The sequence below is a fragment of the Medicago sativa genome, chromosome 4, assembly GCF_051527215.1.
Source record: "Medicago sativa cultivar Bolivia chromosome 4, Bolivia_mono, whole genome shotgun sequence".
Classification (NCBI taxonomy): Eukaryota; Viridiplantae; Streptophyta; class Magnoliopsida; order Fabales; family Fabaceae; genus Medicago; species Medicago sativa.
The window spans coordinates 74512990-74534290 of NC_140752.1; the positions used below are offsets into that span (position 1 = coordinate 74512990).

At 33.9% G+C, this 21301-nt stretch overlaps 4 protein-coding genes across 5 annotated transcripts; 1 reads left to right on the forward strand and 3 right to left on the reverse strand.

Moving 5' to 3' along the window:
- The first annotated feature begins 587 nt into the window (after positions 1-587).
- On the forward strand, positions 588-4305 carry LOC146931821 (uncharacterized). 2 transcript variants are annotated; one of them, XM_085703406.1, is made up of 5 exons: positions 588-1912; positions 2009-2141; positions 2787-3018; positions 3107-3198; positions 3289-4305. In XM_085703406.1, exons 1-5 carry the CDS (start codon positions 1881-1883, stop codon positions 3505-3507), a joined length of 708 nt encoding a protein of 235 aa, XP_085559532.1. In that variant the 5' UTR covers positions 588-1880; the 3' UTR covers positions 3508-4305. The 2 variants fall into 2 exon arrangements, with proteins under 2 accessions (XP_085559532.1, XP_085559533.1); XM_085703407.1 differs by having other exon boundaries at positions 1689-1912; positions 3110-3313.
- A 2823-nt stretch (positions 4306-7128) lies between these two features.
- On the reverse strand, positions 7129-10871 carry LOC146931822 (transcription factor ILR3-like). Its single transcript, XM_085703405.1, has 5 exons — positions 10365-10871; positions 8741-8803; positions 7989-8066; positions 7750-7912; positions 7129-7578 (listed from the first exon to the last, which is right to left on the reverse strand). Exons 1-5 carry the CDS (start codon positions 10505-10507, stop codon positions 7312-7314), a joined length of 714 nt encoding a protein of 237 aa, XP_085559531.1. The 5' UTR covers positions 10508-10871; the 3' UTR covers positions 7129-7311.
- A 1457-nt stretch (positions 10872-12328) lies between these two features.
- On the reverse strand, positions 12329-14155 carry LOC146931823 (thioredoxin-like protein CXXS1). The gene is made up of 3 exons (XM_085703408.1): positions 14002-14155; positions 13720-13842; positions 12329-12720 (listed from the first exon to the last, which is right to left on the reverse strand). Exons 1-3 carry the CDS (start codon positions 14101-14103, stop codon positions 12565-12567), a joined length of 381 nt encoding a protein of 126 aa, XP_085559534.1. The 5' UTR covers positions 14104-14155; the 3' UTR covers positions 12329-12564.
- Positions 14156-15702: 1547 nt separating this feature from the next.
- LOC146931824 (kinesin-like protein KIN-14N) lies at positions 15703-20839 on the reverse strand. Its single transcript, XM_085703409.1, has 16 exons — positions 20465-20839; positions 19857-20001; positions 19634-19743; positions 19409-19528; positions 19110-19292; positions 18614-18823; positions 18455-18529; positions 18149-18295; positions 17933-18071; positions 17709-17818; positions 17350-17511; positions 17029-17246; positions 16706-16787; positions 16475-16579; positions 16275-16379; positions 15703-16151 (listed from the first exon to the last, which is right to left on the reverse strand). The coding sequence occupies exons 1-16, from the start codon at positions 20654-20656 to the stop codon at positions 15972-15974; spliced, it is 2283 nt and encodes a 760-aa protein (XP_085559535.1). The 5' UTR covers positions 20657-20839; the 3' UTR covers positions 15703-15971.
- Positions 20840-21301: the final 462 nt, after the last annotated feature.

A 21301-nucleotide genomic window follows, 5' to 3' on the forward strand; every position in this document is an offset into this window, starting at 1 on the left:
GATAACTGTTCGCTGCAACGAAGAGATAATGCAGCCTATGAGTTAAATACTCATAGTATTTTGAAAATTGATATCCGTTCGCTGCAACGAAGAGAGAATGCAGCCTATGAGTAACGCACTCATAGTAATTATAGATAATCTCCGTTTGCTACAACGAAGAGATAATGCAGCCTATGAACTAAATTGTTCGTAGTATACCGTTCGCTACAACGAAGAGACAATGTAGCCTATGAGTTACATGCTCATAGAAACAAAATTGAGAAAACTACCGTTCGCCACAACGAAGAGATAATGTGGTACATCCCCGTTCGCCACAACGAAGAGATAATGTGGTTTATGTACAAATAGTGAAAAGAGATAAATGATAATAGTCGTGTTGAAATGGTTATTTTTGTTTGTTTATTTAGTTGAACATGTGTTTGTAGAACTTTATGAATGACTAACCGTTGGTTCATGATAAGGATTTTTGGTCTAATAATATTAACTGAGATATTGCAAGTATTTTTTTTTTTGCATGAATGAGCTTTCAAAGGATGAAATATTTAGTTTAAAAATAGTGTGGATAAAGACCGGTGAAAACTTCACTCATCCCTTATGTCCACTTTGTTTGTCATGCTCCCATTGAATTCTTGTGACTCACCATTTCTCTGATTTCATTTTTTTTCAATTCACAGTTTGCAAAGGCTAAAACTCTTGGAGTTGTCATGTTTACCAAATACATCTATGCCTTGTGGTATATCTCTATCTTGACCATTTTTGTGAATTGCTTATGATGTAACTATTGAGACAATAGTTGTTCATCTCTTTAAAGTCTATATATGAATAATGAGATAGATTTTATGTACTTTGTGATAATAAACTTGCATGTTGAAATGTCCTTGAAGTTTGTTAGTCATTACCAAGATTTCAGTATTTTAGAAAAGTGCAAGTTTTATAGTTTATTAGGCTTGCCAGGCTAAATTTATCATGAGTTAGTGTTAGCCTGTGCGCCGGTCATGGCTCAAGGGTGGGTCGTGACAAGACTAATATGTAGCAGACTAATATGTAGCACAAGACTATACCGCTCATGCATCGTCATAGGAATCACCTCATTCCTACATCAGGAACATACCAAGCACCAATGTGCCCACCATCTTAGGCACCAACAAACTATCAAAATATACTAGATGTTCCTACTCAATGAGCTGATTTGAATTGGATAGGCGACCACTCTTATCGCAGTTACTTTAAACAAACTGAATCATATATGTACAAACTGAACCAAAGCTCATCATTATAAATAGGGGTTCTCACCCATGTATGATAACCTCACTCACTTTACACACTTTTGTTACTTGCTAGCATATCACCTTACTTTGACATGTTTCATTTAAGGAAAATATGCTATTAAACAATGACACAATCATTTTAAAATGCCATAACAAACTCTCACTAACCCAAATTATCAAAGACTTAATTGAATCAATATGAGCTACAATACTCATGTGTATAATATAAGTTTGTGGTTAGTGATTATTGAAATGAGTATTCAATTTTCTAAAGGTCATACAATGCTCGCATAAGTTAAGAATAGTAATTAGTAATTACATATAGGCATAACCGGTTACAATTTTCTAAAAAAAGGGATAAAGGTTGGTTAAGGGGGGAAAACACGAGAGAGAAGAAATGCAAGTATTTAGAGGCTTGGATGAGGTTTTTTTCTGTAGTATGTTGGAATATATCCAACGGTTGAGATTGAAGTGACAGTATTGACTGTGGGATGGTGAATCTAAATCCAAAAACAACACTGAAGTGGCATTGGAGATCGGAATAGTGTGACCTTTGAAGGTAGAAATCCCTCTCAGTTCTCCTAATTCTCTCAGTAGTTGCAAAATAATAATATGTTTCGCAAGAGCTTTAAACCCGCCAAATGGTATGTACTCCTTCCATCCATTTCAATTTCAAATTATTTAGTTATATAAGGTTTTGATTTGAAATTCATTTGTTTCATAATTTTGGTGCACTGCAGTAAAAAGGCATTGCAGCTCGCCACTATGCGTATAAAGTTCGCAAACCAAAATAGAGAAGCCAAGTTGACGCAACTCAAGAAGGAGGTATCAGCATTGCTCCACAATTTTCAACACCAAACTGCCACAATCCAGGTACGTAGGAAAACACTGTTGTGAATTCGGACTCAAAATCACACCAATACAAACTATGATGTGTGGAGCAAAGGAAAGTAGTAACCAATTTCAAAGTAAACACAAGCAATAACAACAATAACAACACCTAGATCTAATCTAGGAATCAAAGTGAAAAGCACAAAACCACAAGCAAAAGATAAAGAGAAAAGAGAAACAAATACACCAAAGATTGTTGACCCAGTTCGATCCAACTTGACCTACTCTGGGGGAGAGATTGATCTCTCCAATCCACTATCAATGAGTTCTTACAAAGAGATACAAATAGGTTACAAGAAATTAGCTTCAACAAGCTCACAAAGAACAACCCTAAATTCTACCCATTTTCCCAATCTCACAAATGAACAAGACACTCAATGATTTTCACTCACCCAAGGTGTTTACAATGTTTCCCAACCCAAGAGAACCCCACTACAAAGACACTCAACCCTAAAAATACTGGTGGCAATTGCTGAGGAGCATAATATCAAATGGAAACCCAATGATGTAAAGTCTTGTGAATACTCGTTAGTGGGATTTTTTCATTCTGGATTTTTCCTTAGTTTATATTGATATGAAAAATAGGTTTATTCTATTATACTATTTTGACATTATTTATTTGTTAAGATTGGGCAAAGTACTTTTGGGAAGGCGGCTTATGTGGAACCTTCTGAAGTCCACACTTCACCTGTTCATGGTGACGACGGTCCAGCAAATTCATGTGCTACCTCTCAACTTGAACCAAAGCATGATGCATCTACACATTCATATGAACAGAATGCAAGCGGTGCTGCTAGAAACGGTAGTGGCAATCACACAACAACGCCAGGCATGGCTAATGTAGAAATCACGTCTTCAGGTATTTTATTTTATGGTAGTAGTTGCAATTGAATTTCTAGGCTTCTGTTTCTGTTTATTACCTGAATATTTGGGATCCTTTCTTTCAGGAGACGGTGGACAAGAAATGAATTTTGAAGATTCATATTCTGAAAACCGGAGTGCTTTTCCGGTTGGCGGCATTTGGACATGGAATCCAAGGGTACCACCTCTGTTGCACTGGCTGATATTTCATCTTCATTAAGAGCACACAACAAATCTTCTGATTCTGATAGTTATGCTCTAGTTGCAGACTCACAAAAGACAACTAGTACTCATGAACCTCACATTCAAAATAAGAAAAGTGAAACAAAAAAGAAATCAAGCTCATTGGCCTCAATTCGCTACTTTGATTCCGATGATAGTGATTCTGAGGATGGACTTCATAAACGGAATTCAGCTAGTGTCGCCCGTCCTATTCGTAGAATATCTCAGAGGATGTAAGCTTCTTCAAATTCTGGTACAGTTTTAAGTTCAAAGGATGCTTCTTTATCTGAGGCTGTTGTGACTCATGGTTCAAGGCTTGGATTGAAATGGAAATTTTCAAGGGTTCATAATAATGATCTCTGAAAATTAGGCAGGACTTATAACTGGATTAGCAGATATTGAAGCATTTAAGCCGATTTCTGAACCTATTATATCTTTAAATGAGGAAATGATGAATTCAACTCCAAGGGTACACCTTCCAGTTCTCTTCCCAGAACAATGATACAAGATAGTGAAGAGGCCATAAGATTTCAAAAACTTCAAATTCTGGTGGAGACACTCCCCCTATGCAGAAGGCTGGTCACGTTCTTTAGAGTTTACCTGACTATGGTTCTTTGTTTGCCACTTCTTATCTCATAGAAAAGGTAGTCTATCAATTTCTCTAGCTTTCATTAAGCAACGTCGTACATCGTACATGGTTGTGATGGTCTCTTTTTTACGGCCTGAAGGGCAGTCTTATAAAGATACCTGAAAGATGCATGATTTAAGATTCAGAATACTTTCCCGCTTGCTATTCCCCAAGTTTATTCAATTTTCATGAGTCTCATTGATCTTAATGATTTTTGTTTTTTTTTCTTATACATAGGACCAGAGGTAATATAATATACTCCCTTTGAATTACAATAGATTTTTTATTTTTAGCAAGCTTGTTCTTCCCTCAAAAGCATGTCATGGCCAACATAATTCACTATATTTGTCACTAGGTGTGTAATCCTATAGTTCTTATGTTTTTGCTATCTTTCATAAACTGCAATGTGTGTGTGCTGTGCCAACAACATAAAAATTGCATCATATTTTGAACTAGTTTCTTACAAAATCGGGTTATGCAAAGAAGGACTGCGTTTTTGGCACGTTAGTCCTATCCTATAAATTATCACATGAGTTTGCCCTTCTTGCCCTTTATTTCTCCACTCCTGTGCAAAATTAAATAATTTTATTAAGTTTTTTATTCTTGTTATTTTTTACAAGGGGGGAAATAAATATTTTTAAAACTAATTAGAGGTAACCTCTTTTTTAAAGAATGTCAAAAGGAACATTGACATTAATGGAAAAGTCAATGGAGTAGTAGAACCATCCAAAGGGGGAGATAAACTTGTGATGTCAAAGAGGTTGAAAGCTATTTGTGCTTCTCCCACCCTCTAATATCTAAAAGTTTTGATCCAAATGAATGTGAGCATGAACATTTTTTACCTTGAGGCATGGAGGAAGACCAATATAAGTCATACATACCATTATTGGGTTGAGCTTGAGCTGTATATTTATCTTTCATCCTACTATAATATTCTTTTCGGGATTTACGACACTCACACACTACACACCAACCACTTACGCTAGACCTCAGTGATTACTATAATACTGTCATGAGAATTGAAAAAAGAAAATTACCAGTGACATGATGGAAACTAAAGTTGATTTTACATATTAGAGAAAAATAGTATCATGATGCACTATTTTGTTATGCTTTATGCCGAATACGAAATCAAACCTGAGCTTGTGGGAGCTAGGGACATTGCCTCCTGGATTAATAGCATTCAATGGTAATGTACATACTATTGATCCTTTTTGGCACATGATGCGATTGGGATATCAAGAAAATACAAGTCTTGTTGATGCTAAGAATGCTGGGGTTATCCATTTCAATAGCTAGGCAAAACCATGGCTAGATATTGCTTTTCAAAAACTAAGGCCATTGTGGACCAAGTATGTTGACTTTTCAGATCACTTCATCAAGAGTTGTCACATTAATGAATCATAACTTGGATATTGAAAAAATGTGACCCTTTTAATGTTGAAGAAAAGGTATATTTGTACATACGGGGACAAAAATGAGAGGACTTCCATGTTTGTCTAAGAAAGAAATGACAGGGCACGATGATCCTTTTTTTTTTAAATATTGCGGGCATATTTTACCAATTTTTTGTAGGGGAAATAGTCACTTTAGTCCCTGAATGGGAAGCGATTCGTCAATTTAGTCCCTGAATGCAGAGAAACTTCAAAATAGTCCCTGAATGTAAACTCTGTTAGTCAATTTCGTCCCTGACGTTAAATAGGTCTGTTAACGATGACGTGGCGGCTGATGTGGCAATATGATAACTGCCACGTAAGATTGGGGAATTAGTCACTTTAGTCCCTGAATCGGAAGAGATTCGTCACTTTAGTCCCTGAATGCAGATAAATTGCAAAATAGTCCCTGAATGTAGACTTTGTTAGTCAATTTAATCCCTGAATGCAAACTTCGTTAGTCAATTTAGTCCCTGAATGTAGACTCCGTTAGTCACTTTAGTCCCTGAAATTGACCATGTAGGGACTGTTTTACAATTTATCTGCATTCAGGGACTAAAGTGACGACTCTCTTCCGATTCAGGGACTAAAGTGACTAATTCCCCATTTTTTAGTATTGATCCTAAGATTGATAATGTATGCAACAATACTTGTGAGGGGTTTAACTCAAGTATTTTGAAATACCGAGCGAAACCGATTGTGACTTTATTAGAGGAGATAAGGTCATACATAATGAGAACTATGACATCAAACCGATTGAAGTTGGCCAACATAAGTGGACCTCTATGTCCAATGCAACAATCTAAGCTGGAAAAGCTGAAGATTCAAAGCAACAAATGGGGAATTAGTCACTTTAGTCCCTGAATGGGAGAGGAATCGTCACTTTAGTCCATGAATGAAGAGTAATTGCAAAACAGTCACTGCATGGTCAATTTCAGGGACTAAAGTGACTAACAGAGTCTACATTCAGGGACTAAATTGACTAATGAAGTTTGCATTCAGGGACTAAATTGACTAACAAAGTCTACATTCAGGGACTATTTTGCAATTTATCTGCATTCAGGGACTAAAGTGACTACGTTTTGCCACGTGTTTACGTTTTGCCAAGTCACAATCTTACGTGGCAGTTATCATATTGCCACATCAGCCGCCACGTCATCGTTAACAGACCTATTTAACGTCAGGGACGAAATTGACTAACAGAGTTTACATTCAGGGACTATTTTGAAGTTTCTCTGCATTCAGGGACTAAATTGACGAATCGCTTCCCATTCAGGGACTAAAGTGACTATTTCCCCATTTTTTGTATTTGTATTCACACTTAACTCTCCAACAAAGATTATTTAAAAAAAAAAAAAAAAACATTGGTCATGACACCGGATATGTTAAGACATCTACATTTTAAGTAAAATAGTTCTGACCACAAAGAAAAAAGAAGAAAAAGTAAAGCAGACTCAATTGACCCTTGGTGCAACGTCCGATCCAAATGTATTATTTAAGTATTTCATTCAGGTAGGTAACAACCTCACAATAGTGACCCAAGCACCATGAGCACTGTGGTCCAGAGCGTGGAGGTTTAATATCGCTTTCATCACCATATCAACAACATACCATATGTACTTCAACACCACACATCTCGGTACATATCTGAATTCGGTTCGTGTGAGTACAAGGGAAATTATAGCTGCACCAAGTTTAAAACAAAAACACCCTTCCACTTTTCATTCCTTGATTGTTTAAACATTTGTACTTCCCCGTTTTGCAAGCCAAAAACAAGAAAAAATTATCGTTTGCCTCACTAGATTATCGTTTGCCTCACTAAAACTGATACGAAACTTATTAACATTTACACGAAAATACCAGAATAAATTCAGAAGTATTCATAAGCCAAATACAAACGGAAGCCACTGGGTCCAGTTAGAATACATACTAACAAAGCAAGAAGGTATTGGTGATAGGATACAATCTTGAGCTAAAATGGAAGCCCAAAGAATTGCACAGAGCCAGCTTAGGCAACTGGAGGACGAAGTACATGATCCTGTGAGGTATCCACTGCAGCAGGTGGCATAAATTGCCACATTGCAACTCCTGGATAACTAATAAAGGGTACCAATTTGTTGCCATGGGCTTGGCCTTGTGCAGCAAATGCCGCAGGGAGTGCGGTGGCGGTAGGCAAGAAACTAGGTGGTGCATTCATTGATTTCAGCTGCTGCTCCAACTTCTCTTTCTCTGCCTTGAGCCTCTGTTTCTCGTCACGAAGTTCATTCTTCTCAACCTAGAAATTTGTTTTTTAATACAGTTTATATTGAGTTTTTCATTCAACAATAGGAAAATGCAAGACTTTTAAGAAATAAAAATTGAAGGGATCTAGAATACAAATCTGCTTGCAAGTCATCCACATGCAAATTTACAAAGAAAAAAACCCGAATATAAATTGAGACTTCACCTTTAACTCTTTAATCTTTTCTTGAAGACCCGAGTTGGCATCTTTCAACTTTTGGGCTTCACCCCTTAACTGTGTCACCATTCGGACAGCATCAATCAGGATGGCAGCCTTGTCGGTTTTGGCAGGCCTTCCAGGCTCCAAGATGGAGCCTAGTTCAATAAACCTAACAATGTTCATTATATTAGGTACACACCAGAGCTACATATGGACACAAAAGCAACAAGGAATAAAACATTTACTTGTCGTTAAGTCTATCTCTACGCAACTTCTCCCGACATGCTTTGGAGCTAGTAGCAGCACATGACTCAGATCTAACCCTGCAACAAGAAATTAACAAGAGAATGAATATATCTTCCCCCTATGATATGATTTCTGGAGTGAATCCAGTCATTTTGGGGTTTGAATACAAAAAAGCAGTAGTCAATGCTACAAGATGGGGAAAGATAATGCCGGAAAGTTGGCCTAAAAAAACTACAAGGAAAAATTAATGGTATACTTAAGCAAGATAACATATGCAACGCCTTAGGACTTGTCATCTTGATTAAATTATTTTATCACATACAATTGCACTAATAATTAAGTTGGCACAACTACATGACTAGACATCTGTTAGTTGAAGGCTTGAAGTGCTCCTATTTGTATCGCTGGCAAGGCTATTTAAATTACTCAAACAACCAACACTGCCTTTTAATCTCAGTCTCCAATCATTATTGTAGTATACATGGAAAGAAAACGGAATAGATCAGCAAATCTCCTAAAGATTTAAACAGGGAGTAGCTAGGCACACAAGTAAAACAAAACATATTGGGAAGTAAAGTTAATGAAAAGCTTCAGTTACAGAATAAGATCTCTAAGAGCCTATACATGTTATCTTTATTCTTTTGCACACGCTGATTCCTTTTTTAGGTAAAGAAAAATATAAAAATTAAACTAAATTAATATGAAATTGTTTAGTTCAATGAAAGGGAAGGAGGAATAGAAAATTGCATACCTCTTCTTTGAACCAGACTCTTTGAGACTGTCAGAATCCCCTAACGAGCCATCAATTTCAGCACTAGCAGCATAGTATTCAAAAAAGAAAAGAAAGTGAGAAAATTATTGTTTTTCATCATTGACATGTAAATTCATATAGAGGAATAAACCTATAAATACCATAATGCAAATTGTTCTAATCCCCTATCCTCTTGATATAAAACATGGTGCAACTGCAAATAGTACCAACCACAAATGTACCCATGTTATGAGGAATTGGGGAACATGCTACAGCTGGCTTGAGTGTTTTTTCATTTATTATATGACTATTTTTATAAATAAAAAATAATAATATTATCTACAATTTACCTCCATTCAAACCACTACACTACTAAAAAATCTGGGTGCGTCATTTTGACCAGCAATTCATTTTCTACTCCATTGCACAAACAAAACAAACTAGGCCTCATCACAAATATACAAGTTTTGCAAAGGCAAAAGTGATTGAAATATATGTTTCACAAAGATAAAGAATGCATTATTTAAAGAGAAATGATATTTTGACAACCACTTTTTGACAACTTTTGGACAACTTTCTCTCTCATACTCACATGATGTTGTTATCCTCTCTCTTCCTTTTTCTCTCTCCATTGTTTTTGACCAATAAGAAATGAGAAAAATAAGGTTGTCAACAAAGTTGTCATCAAATAGATGTCAAAATATCATTACTCTTATTTAAAATGGTAATACCACTAAGTTTCCCATACTCAACTCCCGCCTAAAAAACATTGTCAAGGAACTTCAATATACTATAATCAAGTATAGTTTTTTTTTTTCCTTTCCCATTCACATGTCAACACCAGCAGCCCATGCCTCCATGGAAAATTGCATTGTTGGAAGTTAGAATAGCATACCCCTATCTCACTAGATAGAATTGGGTACATATAGATCATCTGATCCATTGGGCCCTAGCAGAAACCAAGTTTTAGGTAAAACTATTTAGAAAAGGTTTTTCTTGATGGTTTTTCCTTTCCTCTACCCTGAATTCAAATATCCTCTATTTGATCCGCTTTTCCGATTAAAGATTCTAAGCATCAGCTTCTCATAAGCAACTAAATCACTTTACAAGTAAGTTTCAACAATAGGTTTTGCTCCTGCAGACCAACTTCCATTGAAATAATTTTCATTATAATATTTCATTAGTCCACCCATTCACCTCAACATTCTTTCTTGTTCGCATTGTCAAGAAGTGTTTTCATAACAGTTATATAGGCACTTCATATTTACAAATTATAACAAATATTTGTCCATTTCATCCATCTAGCACGAGTCCATGAGACAAATCGAGGACTATGTAAATAATCAAACCATGCAAATGGACCTAAAACTAGTAGAGAACTTAGTGTTAGGCTGAGATTATAGTACACTAATATCACTTTATCTTCACAATATAAATTCTATCTAATTTCTAACAATTATAAATCTCAAATTATCATAGGGCAATCTAAAAAATTAAATCATAATTACATTTTTTTCCCATGAAGTAAGAAACAAAAAATAAAATGTAAAAGTTGAAATTGAAATTAACAAAAGCAATACCATTAAAACCCTAATTATGAAAAGGGGGGGAAATGAGTACAGACCTGACATTGGAAGCAAGGTTGAAGGGGGGCTGAGTGGGCCAGGTGAAGGCGGAGGAAGGAAGAGCGAAGGTTGAATCGGGAACGGGAATATCATCATAGAAACCGTAATCGTTAATCCAATTCGTGTTTTCCCGGGAAACCATTTCGTACCCTAGCTACCTTCCCGGCGCGTGACAGCGAATCGCTTTGATTTTGATTTTGAGAATGAGGTTCGGTTGCACGAATGAGAATTGGGAATTGAGAAGAAAGGAGCGAAGAAGGTGAAAAAGAGGGGTTTTCTCTTTATTTATTTGATTTGATTTGATGATTTAATTATAATTAATTAATAATGTTATTATTAATTAATTAATGTATAAAATGGTTCTGGGAAAAGAAAAGAAAAGAAAAGAAAAGGGTGGGGGAATCTGTGTTTGTGTGGGAGAGAATAGAAAGAATGAGATTGGGTGATGATGATGATGATGCAATGCAATTCGTCGTCAACTTCTACCACAAATCAACTGTTTCGGTGGCCTTGTTTACCCTTTTATAAACTTACCAACTTTATAGTGCCTTTACTTTGCTTTTTTTATGAAGACTTGTTCCATTTTAGTCCAGACAAAAATTTCAATAACGTAATATAAGTATTTTGTCCGGTCACATTCATAAATAAATTTTACTTTTTCAGATTTATTAAATAAGTATATATTTGGACTATATTATAGTTTAGATACATCAGTTATTTAATAAATTTAAAAAAAATCAAAGTTGTTTATAAATGTGATCATTGGAGTACAAATTTTCTACTGAAAAATTTAGGTAAATTGAGTTTAAGGACGGAGTTTAAAGAGTTTCCGTCTTTACAAGGTATAGACTAGGTGTAAATTAAGTATGTCTATGCTCTCTATATAATTACAAATTTGAGAAGTGTTAGCATCGTAATCTCTAACATATGTTTTTAAACGCACTATCTTTTATTGACTAAAATTTATATGAATCTCATCAAATCACGTGGATTTCTTATAAATTTGATGAAATATATAAGAATTTTGACTAATAAAAAGGTTGTTGAAAAGTGTATTGCTAACATTATTCTTACAAAATTTCAACTTTATTTCATATAAAAATTTGATATATTTTTATTCCTCACTGTTTATAATTTACAATAGCACAATAGTCTTACTCCTGTGTTAGGTTTAGTAGAATTATACATGTTTTATCAATTTTTGTTTAAGTTTAGCGAAGGGTTTGAACTCCTACAACATGTCAAATCAAAAGTCGAATGTCGGTCAAAAAAGGTATTTATATTTATCCGTCAACATACTTCAAATAAGATTATCTAAGTAGAGGAAACTTGTGTAGAAAAAAAAAATTGAACAAGTTCTTTAAGTTACCAAAAGTTTCTATTTGGTCCACAATTTAAAAAATATTTTTTTTTTTTTGAAAAAAAAGTTCATTCAAATGGTAGAATAAATATAGTACATCAAAAAACCATGTGTTGGAACATTTTTCATCCATATTTTAAGAACAATACTATTGATTGAGAAAGTCAAAAACACTTAAGGATACACAAACATTTCAAATGCCAATGGAAAATCAACAAACCAAATCATTAATTTTAAAAAACAAACCAATTTCTTCTACATATGACTAATGGTCAAAAAAATAATGAAAGATCCACGGTATTTAATCTCATCCATCTATAAAAAAATGTTTGTTGATGTTTGCTCATATCAATTATATACTGTCTCGAACATGACTAATGCAGTCACATGTTGACAAATCATTTATTAGACTGAAATGATGTTGAATTTGGTGATAGCAGTCCTATGGCCTTATTGGGAGGAGAAAAAAAAAGTTGATAATAAAAACGAAAGATCAAAAGAAAAGGTTGTCTTGTTCATTTTTTTTTTGTTGACTAATAAAAAGGTTGTCTTGTTCATGTATGTTGATACAACCAGAAAGAATATTTAAATATACAAGTAGCATTTTGAAGTACTACAATACAATACCCTTTTACAATACATCAACTAAACAATTTGTTTGTCACTTCACATCCACACCAAACATAATTTTACAAATTAATAAAAAAAATAAGACCAGTACCATTAGAATATATATTATTACACAGGAATGAATCATACTTTAAAATTTAAATTGAAAAAAAAAAAAGTAAATCTTATTTACATCTTAGTCAAACTCTGTTCAATGTGCTCATCATCCATCAGAGTGATTTGGAGGAATGAGTTTGGTTAATAAAATGATCCATCCTTTTCCTAATTTCATCAGGATTTGCACCAACAGCTTTCTCCACTGGATTTCCTCCACTCATCAACAAAAAGGTAGGCATGGCATTGATTTCCAACTTGGAGGCTACTTCCTAGATAGAGTCACAAAAAGCATAGAACAGTCCAAACAAAAGGTAGTTAGTTAAGAGAATTATGAGTGCAAGTGATAAACAACAATCATGCATCAAAGAGGATTACATAACATATTGTTATTGGTCACATATTAATGTCACTTGTGTTTATATTTATGATCAATAATGTTATTATTTTAAGTTTGCTTGAAAGTTGAAACCCTACATGTATTTTTTTATTTAGATTAGTTTAGAAAATAAGCATGGTGATGTGTATAAACACAGCCCTCAAAGTGGGGTTTGGAATCCAAAATAAACAGTTTCTTCCATAAGAGCCTCTCCACTCAACATAAAAATTGGCATATTGAACCAGAAAATTCACAAATTATTGAAACAAAAGGTGGTTACTTAGTTAGCACTTATACATAGAATTTGTCCCTTGAAACCACCTAAAAAGGATGATGATAAAAGATATTATTTTAGGCCACATATTGATATCATCTACAAAGTTAATAATGCCATTATTATAAGTTAAAGGCTCCAAACCAGTCTTAGTGATATCATGCTTTTGCTTGCTGATAAAAACACAGTTCATGTGACCTCAAAGTGGGGTTTGGAATCAGAAAATAAACAATTTGGGAATATTGGAGAACATTGCATGTGCTGCAAATTAGAGGCTCCATTTCCAACATAGAAGGAGATATCATAAACTAACATGTAGTTTCTTTGGTCCTGAACCGAATCAGAACTACCTTCACAGAAAACCGAACTGTACTTTTTTGAACTGAGCTCATTCTTTATGAACCGAACTGTGACAATTAGTTCACAAACTGAAAGTTTAGTTCGTTGGTTTTGCGTTGTTTTTATCAGTCCTACTAAAACATGTCAGAGACTAGACACGCTTTCAATTTAAAATGTCGGTGTTGCACGGATAATGGTATATATATATGGAATAAATATTTTTTTAAAAACACAAATGAAAAAGGAAGACCTTCCCCTCCATAGACCATAAAAAATTACCTTAACTTCGTCCACATCCACCTTCAGAAAGAGGACATCTTGATAGGTGGATGCTAATTCTTCAAAGAAAGGGTTCATAGCAATAGAAGGAACGCACCAATAAGCAGAAAAATGAACCATAACCTGCAAATATTTTATGAACAAAATAAAAGACCTATTAATATAACTATATAGATTAATGCTATCCGAAGCTGAAACCATAATCACCCAATTGTTATAATTTTACATGCAAACAAAGTGATTAATAATTAAATAAATCACCATAAAATTGATGATACTTACAAGGCAACCTTTATTGGTAGCTTCAGTGATGTGGTGTTCCCATGATTTTCTTGAGTCAATTTTCACAACCTTGGACTTTTTGTGCTGTTGTTGACCACCCATTATTTTCTACTTCTTCAAAAGGGTGTTTTGTGTATATATACAAACTCTGGATAGAAATATATGAGTCCTACACAAACTATATATACTGTAGAAAAAATGCTGATTTTCCTTATAAATAAGACAACAATTGAATTGACTACGATATAATATAACCAATCTTATCTAGCTGGGGCCATTATGTTACCAATTCTTCAGCTATGCTCATGTGGTTCGTGCACCAAATTAAGTTGCAATTAGACAGACACTTTTGTCATATATTCATTATAATAATTTGAAAGAAAAAAAAAACAACAAAGAATGTTCAAATTGAAGAACTCTTCTTGCTAGTTGTCAGCTTTGTTCAATGACTCATGTTATGTTATGTCGACATGCAAAAACAAAATGAAAATTGGCAACTTATAGTTTCATGTCAGTTTTGTTTTTTTGTGTGTTGTGGAAAGATGGACCATATAAACATTTTCATGAGTTCTCATTTTCATCTAGTTTACAATTTTGTGGATTATATATCATATGATAGGAACAAGTGATAAGCAAAGAATCTATTCTAGTATTTTACTTTTTCTACTCTAAAAATTCCCCACAAAATCTTGAGCGACAATGTTTCTCATTCCAATGAGGAACTAACAATTTTAGATAAATATATCATATCATATAATGTCATTTTCATATCCAAAATCTCTTGATTTCTTATAATATCAAAGTTTTATTTGGTGTCCAAAGTCAAAGTTTTAAATTGCAGTTCCAATTGCATGAACACGTTACTCTTGATATTAAAGAAAAATTGAAATACATATAACTTGATGTGCACTCAATTGCTACCGTGATGTGACTGGGGTCTGGGGAGGTTGCAATTTTTTTTATATTAGTAGTAACTCAATTTGCCGTTATGAACCACACTCAAGGTTGTGGAAACCACAATTTAAAATCAATGCCTAAGAATTTAATAAAAAAAAATAAAAAATAAAAAAGACCACCATACATAAGAATTGAAGAAACCAATGAGCAACATTCATATATTAATTAATAATATCATAACTAATAAAATTGTTTTCTAAAATTGAACACAGACTAATTCTTTTAGCGAAACTGACTGCGATGGACGATAAAGATTTCCGTCAAGAGTTTTAAGGTTGGTGTACCATCATAGCAGATTTAGTCAATTTATTTAAGCTGAAAAAGATCTGAACTATCTCATCCAAACACTTATAACTTATATTTAAAGATTAGATAACCATGAAGTCGAATCATAATAAAAAAGAAAAGATAACTACGGAATTTGGCAGTCTAGAATAAGTGTATATGTATGATGCTTTTTAATATTAAAGAAATATCTGATGCATATTGTTTAATACAACTTGAGTTGTTTCAATTTGCTGCTTAACTGTGATCTTATCCTTTTTGTCAAAAAAAAAAAAAAAACTGTGACCTTATCCACTCAATCATTGGAAGTGACAAAATCTTCCTAGGATTAGTCTTTTTCCAGTTTTTGAATCCTTAGATTATTTTCCTTGGATTTTGATATTTTGAGATGAATTGATTTTTTCTCCACATATTGCAAATCTACCTCAAACATACAAAATCATTCAATTGCGAATGAAGTTATTTCAATGTTTTCATAATCATACACAAATTCCTTTTCAATTTATACAAGAGAAATGTTGTAAAATAAATACATAGCATTAAGTAGAATAACAAATTGAACTATTAGAATGGCTTTTAAACTACATAATATACTCAATAACTTCATATACAAGCTACATGCCGTTGTTAGAATTAATCAAACTCATTTTCATTTTTATTGTGGTACTCACTCATGCACTTGACTGCTACAAATGGTTAAAAAAAATATACATCTTTCTTTCTGAAGATCAGAAATAGCTCAAACGAGAGTCAGTAGCGCGGCCATTGGTCTGACGACGAGGTGTTCCAATCTCACAAGCATTTACTCTAGAAGCAAACCGGAGTGAGCATAGTGACTCGCCAACCGAAGAAGGATCAGGTGATATGTTTACAAACATTAACGTCTTTGAGTCCCCGCCAAGACAAGGCTGTTTAATCATCATTATATTCACGACGTTAGATCATGTTCAATGATTCAAGCCAATGACAAAGAAATAATCATCAATGTAGTGTAAAGTTTAAGAAATGCCATGTGAGAGAATGATAATTACTTGAAGAAGATATGTAAGCTTTGAGTTCCTGAATGGCACATGATCTTCCTTCTTGGCCAAGGCAAATATGACATCACTCAATGATGACAAGCTTTTGTTAATTGCCTGATTACAAATGATAAATGAAGTTAAAACTATTTTGAAATAAAATAAGCACAGATGAAAAAAAAAAAAAAAAAAAACACTGTGGCTTTACATACCTGAGTTTCTCTCAACCGGTCACCGGTTGAACCACTCTTTGAAAGACGCTCGCTACCAGCAAGGTCAATTAGATTCAGAACACCTTGTACTTGTTGGTCAGTGCTCTGGCAGAGAAATAAATTAGGTTGAATTATGATGCATGCCATTGTTATGATTATGGAAGATTGAGGGGAATGTAGAATAGATATAAAATGCAGTTTTGACTATTATCTTAAGAGAAACATGAATACCTCATTTACACCATATATTCGAAGAGTGAACACGAAATGACTTCTTGACGATTGTTCATTCATCTGAGTTTTTCCCACAGATCTAAGAGGCAAAAACCAGAATAATCAATACAATTAAATTCTACATAAAAATGCTAAAGTTTTGTAATTTTGATGAGAAAGCCAACATTTTGTTGCACCAAAATCATATCAAATTATGTTTTACTAGACCAGTTTGTCCATTTTAATCTAATAAAGATATATCTCTTAAAAATGTAGCTATCTAATTCTAGTTATAAAATGGCAAGTTCATTTGCATTTTGCAGTGTCTTAACAATAGTTACCTGCTATTTGCAGCTTGATTTAAAAGAAACGCGACTTCTTTCGCACTGTGTACATCCACTACTGTAAGATCAGAAACATGTGTATTTCCATTTACGTCATGTTTGATTGTGTATTGCTTTCCAGGAGTACCATTTTCCACGCGTGATACATCCGATGATGATCTGTTTGTAGATAATAAATCGCGAATGGTTTCGTTGTATATTTCCAACATTGACACCTGAAAATTTTATAACAAGAACCATCTCGGATCATGTTCAAAAAATTGTTTACATTACAATGCAATAATGAGGTAAGCTAAGAAGAAAGTACTCCAATGTTACCTGCATTTCGTATTTCCAGCCTTGAGGTTGTTGAGACTGTTTTGCTTGAAATATTTGTTCTAACGAACGAGGTATCAACCCTTTTTCATCAGGATGTCCAGGTCTTCCCATCATTGTATAGGTTTTCCCTGATCCTGTTTGACCATAGGCAAAGATGCAAACCTAAAATGAAAACATCATATTTCAGAATAAATCCAAATGGTTGATGTGTATGTGTCTATATTGATTTACATGCATATTTGAATAGCAGCATAACCAAGACGTGCCTTATATGTAGCATTAATAGATCAGAACCAAAGAAATCCAAGGAAAAATGTAAAAAATGATATAAAGCTTGCAACAGAAGAGCTTTGAATTACCTTATAACCATCAAGAGCACTTTGTACAAGCTGTGAAACTTCTACAAACACTTCTTCTTGTGATACGTCTTGTATAAAAACTTTATCAAATTTAAAAGAATGCTTCTGGCCTAAAAACAAAATAGGAGTCACACGAGTTGCCAATTTAATAAGATCATAACTAAAACAATCATAGAAAAATAAGAAAAATTATACTTTCAAATACATCATCACAAGAGATATACCATTTTGGGCTAGGTCAATTCCTCGTCCAGAAGTTTCCATTGATAATGGATAACTGAATATCTTGCCTTCTGTGCTACGACTTTCATCTGGCAACAAAGGCCTCACGCGACAGAATACACGGATGTTCCCTTTTAACTCCTGTTAAAACTGAGATTGTTTAATAAGGTGTCTGATTTTTTCTTATAATCAACAAATCTTTCGGTTCAATGAATTACCAAAATGGTATTGTGTAATTTTTTTCGCAGCCTCTCCCCTTCTATAAGTTTATATTCTGAATCTTCTAAGCGTCTTTGCAACTCGTCAACAAGTTTTTGTTGCCCTTCAAATTCTGTCCTTGTCTCGAATACAGATACATCAGTCACCTAACAAGAAACATATGCAATTAACAACATGATAATGATAATAATGGTTACGTTGAATAACTATCCTAAGCTGTTATGGTTCTATATCTTACAAAAAACACAAGTGGTTTTTATATCCAATAGCACGCAACAATTTTGTCAAAAGAATGTTGTTATTACCTGCAATTTCTTCTCTGCAGCTGCTAACTTTTCTTGCAATGCCTTTATTTGATTCTCTTTCAATGAACTTTTTTCCTGCGAAAGAAACTCGTCCTGTCATGACTCTAATAATAAAATAGTGTGATATTTAATAGAAGGAAATCAGGTATAGAAACCAACCTCCAGTTCACTTGCTTTTAATGTCAAGCTGTCCAATTCAATGCAAGAGTTCTCCCTAGATTCTTTTAGTTTCATGAACTCAGCATTTAAACTTTGCGCTTGAGATAATTGACGGTCTCTATCATCTCTTACTTGTTTCAACTCTCCTCTCATAGAATAAACTTCACTAGCAAGATCATCCTTCTGCTTTGTGGCCTCTTCTTGAGAAGACTATTAAAAGAACCAAGGAAATTGAATAATATACCGGTTGCATGAATACGAAATGAAAGATAGAACAAACAGAACAATCAATTAAGTTCAATAACTTAGGTCACAAGAAATTGTGTTGAGCAAAATATTATATACAATTTGAATCATCTTCAAAGTATATCATATTCAACGTAGTCTACATTATCTTCGTCTAAACATCCCAGAAGAAGATAAAGAATGAGTATATCTTAGCCTATTCTAACTTGAATTCCAATTGAAAAGAATCACATGTGAAAGCAGAACTTACAATGGATAAAGTAAGTTGACCCTTTAGCATGGCGATGTTCTCCTCTGCAGTAGCCTTTTCTTTCTCTACACGTTTGAGTTCATCTTCAACTGATGAAAGCTCAGTATGAAGTTTTCCATTGTACTGTTGTAAACTTGTTATGTATTCTTGTAACCGTTTATACATTTCATTGAGCGAGGATATCTGCAGAAATCCATCAATGAAGACAATAATTAATATTAGTTTAATTCCTGCAATGATTGGAAGAAGAAAAAAAGTGGAAAGGAATTCATTGAACTAGAATTATATTGTTATTTTACCTTCTGATTTGCACTTTGAATCTCTCGTTCAGCTTTTCCGAGGTCCTCGGAAAGAGTAGTATGTGACCTCTCAATATCAAGCCTTGCTTCTCTCTCTTTAGAAAGAGATTCCACTGCAGCCTTGTATTTACAAAGATATTTTCAAAGCTTATTATGATTGGCATTTCCTTTCATATTATTTTTTTCCAAAATTTAAAAGGCAAAAGACTTCAAAATCTTTCTTACCGACTTCTCTGCTTCTTCCTTTATCAATTTCTCTTGTAAAGAAGTGCAATTCTTTCTCATTTCTATAATAATTAAATTCAGCTCCTCTTCCTTGATTTTAAGCAGCATCTCTGTAATAAATAAATAAAATAAATAAATCTAGGCATATTGGTAATAAAAATCAGCAAGCAATAGCATTTATTTATCACGGTCCGAAGTGAAGAAAATCGGTAAATTATCTTACCGATTTCTATACTTTTTTGCTTGGTCATTTCCAGTGAATTCTTTAATTTTTCCTGGTCTATTGAGTAGCTCGTCTCCAGGTCTTGGAACCATCTGATACAAACCTTGAGCCTTTTTATATAATCCACCATATTTTCACATCTTTCCTAAAAAACATAAAGAGTTACATTAAATCGTTTTTCTTATTCAAAGGTGACATTAAATTGTTCATATAATATGAGTAATCAAGCAGTAGGTAAAATAATACTACTACTAGCATCATGTAAATCTGTTAGAACAGAAACCCTGGTTAAAAAGTAAATATATACGAAAAATGCAAACAGAGAAAACAAGATGTGATCACGGAATTTGGTCAATTTTGCCTACACCTCTGATTGCAATACCTTTCTGTTATTCAAATTTAGGGTTATAACTTGTGTTTAAATACTACGGCCCAGTTTACAAGAATACTTGTCGACTTATGCGTAAACTATGAGCAAATAATGCACAAAGCTATAAACCATATACATTGAACTTGATATTATCCCCTTTAATTTCAAATTCAAATATATCTATCTATCTATATAGCATTTAAACTTAAGGACCACAAAATTTCAAACTTGAACTGACCTTATAATTAAACCTTTCTTTCTTTTTGGCTTTTTCATTTAGCAATGCTTCTACATCTTCTCTTGTGAACTCTATTACACCATAATCCGATCCAGCATTACTCGGAGGAGCACTACTTAGGCCAACATCGTGCCCGCCATTCACAACTGTTAAAGCTTGCCTTATTCTTCCATTATACGGAGTCTCCACCATTGTTTCTAGCAGGTGCTTATCTCCCACAAAATTCTGAAACTTCAATAAAAAAAGAATACAATGATCACATCTAAAAATGATACTGCAATGAAACAGAGGAACAAGAACATCCCAGAATTTAAAATGAGGTGAATATAGATATCAAATATTTTGAAATGAGAAAAGAGGGTACCTCTGAAGGGGCACTACCAAAAACTCGCCATTTAGCCACGGTCAAAACCGTAGCTAACGTTCAATATAACCGTAGCAAAAAAAATTACCCACGGTTACAAAACTGTGGTCAATGGGGGCGTTGCAAAATTTTAGCCACGGTCAAATTGTCATTTAGCTACGAGCTTCGAAATCGTGGTAACAAATGTTAGCCACACTCAAACCGTGGCAACTCTGTATTTACAGCTTTCCAAATTTAAATATTTGCCACGGTTAGCACGTGGGTAAAATGAGCGCCAATTTTTCCCGCAAATTCTTGCCACGGTCACAATATGATACTTAGCTACGGCCTACCCACAGCTAATTTAAATTTTGGGTTGATTTAAAAGGCTTTGTTTGCCACGGGTGAACCGTGGCTAATTTTACTATAATTTTTTTTTTTTTTAAAAAAAATAATTTCAGGTTGATTTCATTCACCCTACTTTGGTGTTTTAA

Coding starts and splice junctions, on each gene's coding strand:
- LOC146931823 (XM_085703408.1), bottom strand. CDS start 14,103: ATGGGTGGTCAACAACAGCACAAAAAGTCCAAGGTTGTGAAAATTGAC. Junction 13,843..14,001: donor CTACCAATAAAGGTTGCCTT/GTAAGTATCATC, acceptor AAATATTTGCAG/GTTATGGTTCATTTTTCTGC. Junction 12,721..13,719: donor TGGATGTGGACGAAGTTAAG/GTAATTTTTTAT, acceptor GACTCTATCTAG/GAAGTAGCCTCCAAGTTGGA.
- LOC146931821 (XM_085703406.1), top strand. CDS start 1,881: ATGTTTCGCAAGAGCTTTAAACCCGCCAAATG. Junction 1,913..2,008: donor AGCTTTAAACCCGCCAAATG/GTATGTACTCCT, acceptor GGTGCACTGCAG/TAAAAAGGCATTGCAGCTCG. Junction 3,019..3,106: donor TGTAGAAATCACGTCTTCAG/GTATTTTATTTT, acceptor CCTTTCTTTCAG/GAGACGGTGGACAAGAAATG.
- LOC146931822 (XM_085703405.1), bottom strand. CDS start 10,507: ATGGTTTCCCGGGAAAACACGAATTGGATTAACGATTACGGTTTCTAT. Junction 8,067..8,740: donor GAGTCTGGTTCAAAGAAGAG/GTATGCAATTTT, acceptor TTCTTGTTGCAG/GGTTAGATCTGAGTCATGTG. Junction 7,579..7,749: donor AAAAGATTAAAGAGTTAAAG/GTGAAGTCTCAA, acceptor ACAAATTTCTAG/GTTGAGAAGAATGAACTTCG.
- LOC146931824 (XM_085703409.1), bottom strand. CDS start 20,656: ATGGTGGAGACTCCGTATAATGGAAGAATAAGGCAAGCTTTAACAGTT. Junction 17,247..17,349: donor GCTGGAAATACGAAATGCAG/GTAACATTGGAG, acceptor TAAAATTTTCAG/GTGTCAATGTTGGAAATATA. Junction 16,788..17,028: donor AATCAAGCTGCAAATAGCAG/GTAACTATTGTT, acceptor TTTGCCTCTTAG/ATCTGTGGGAAAAACTCAGA.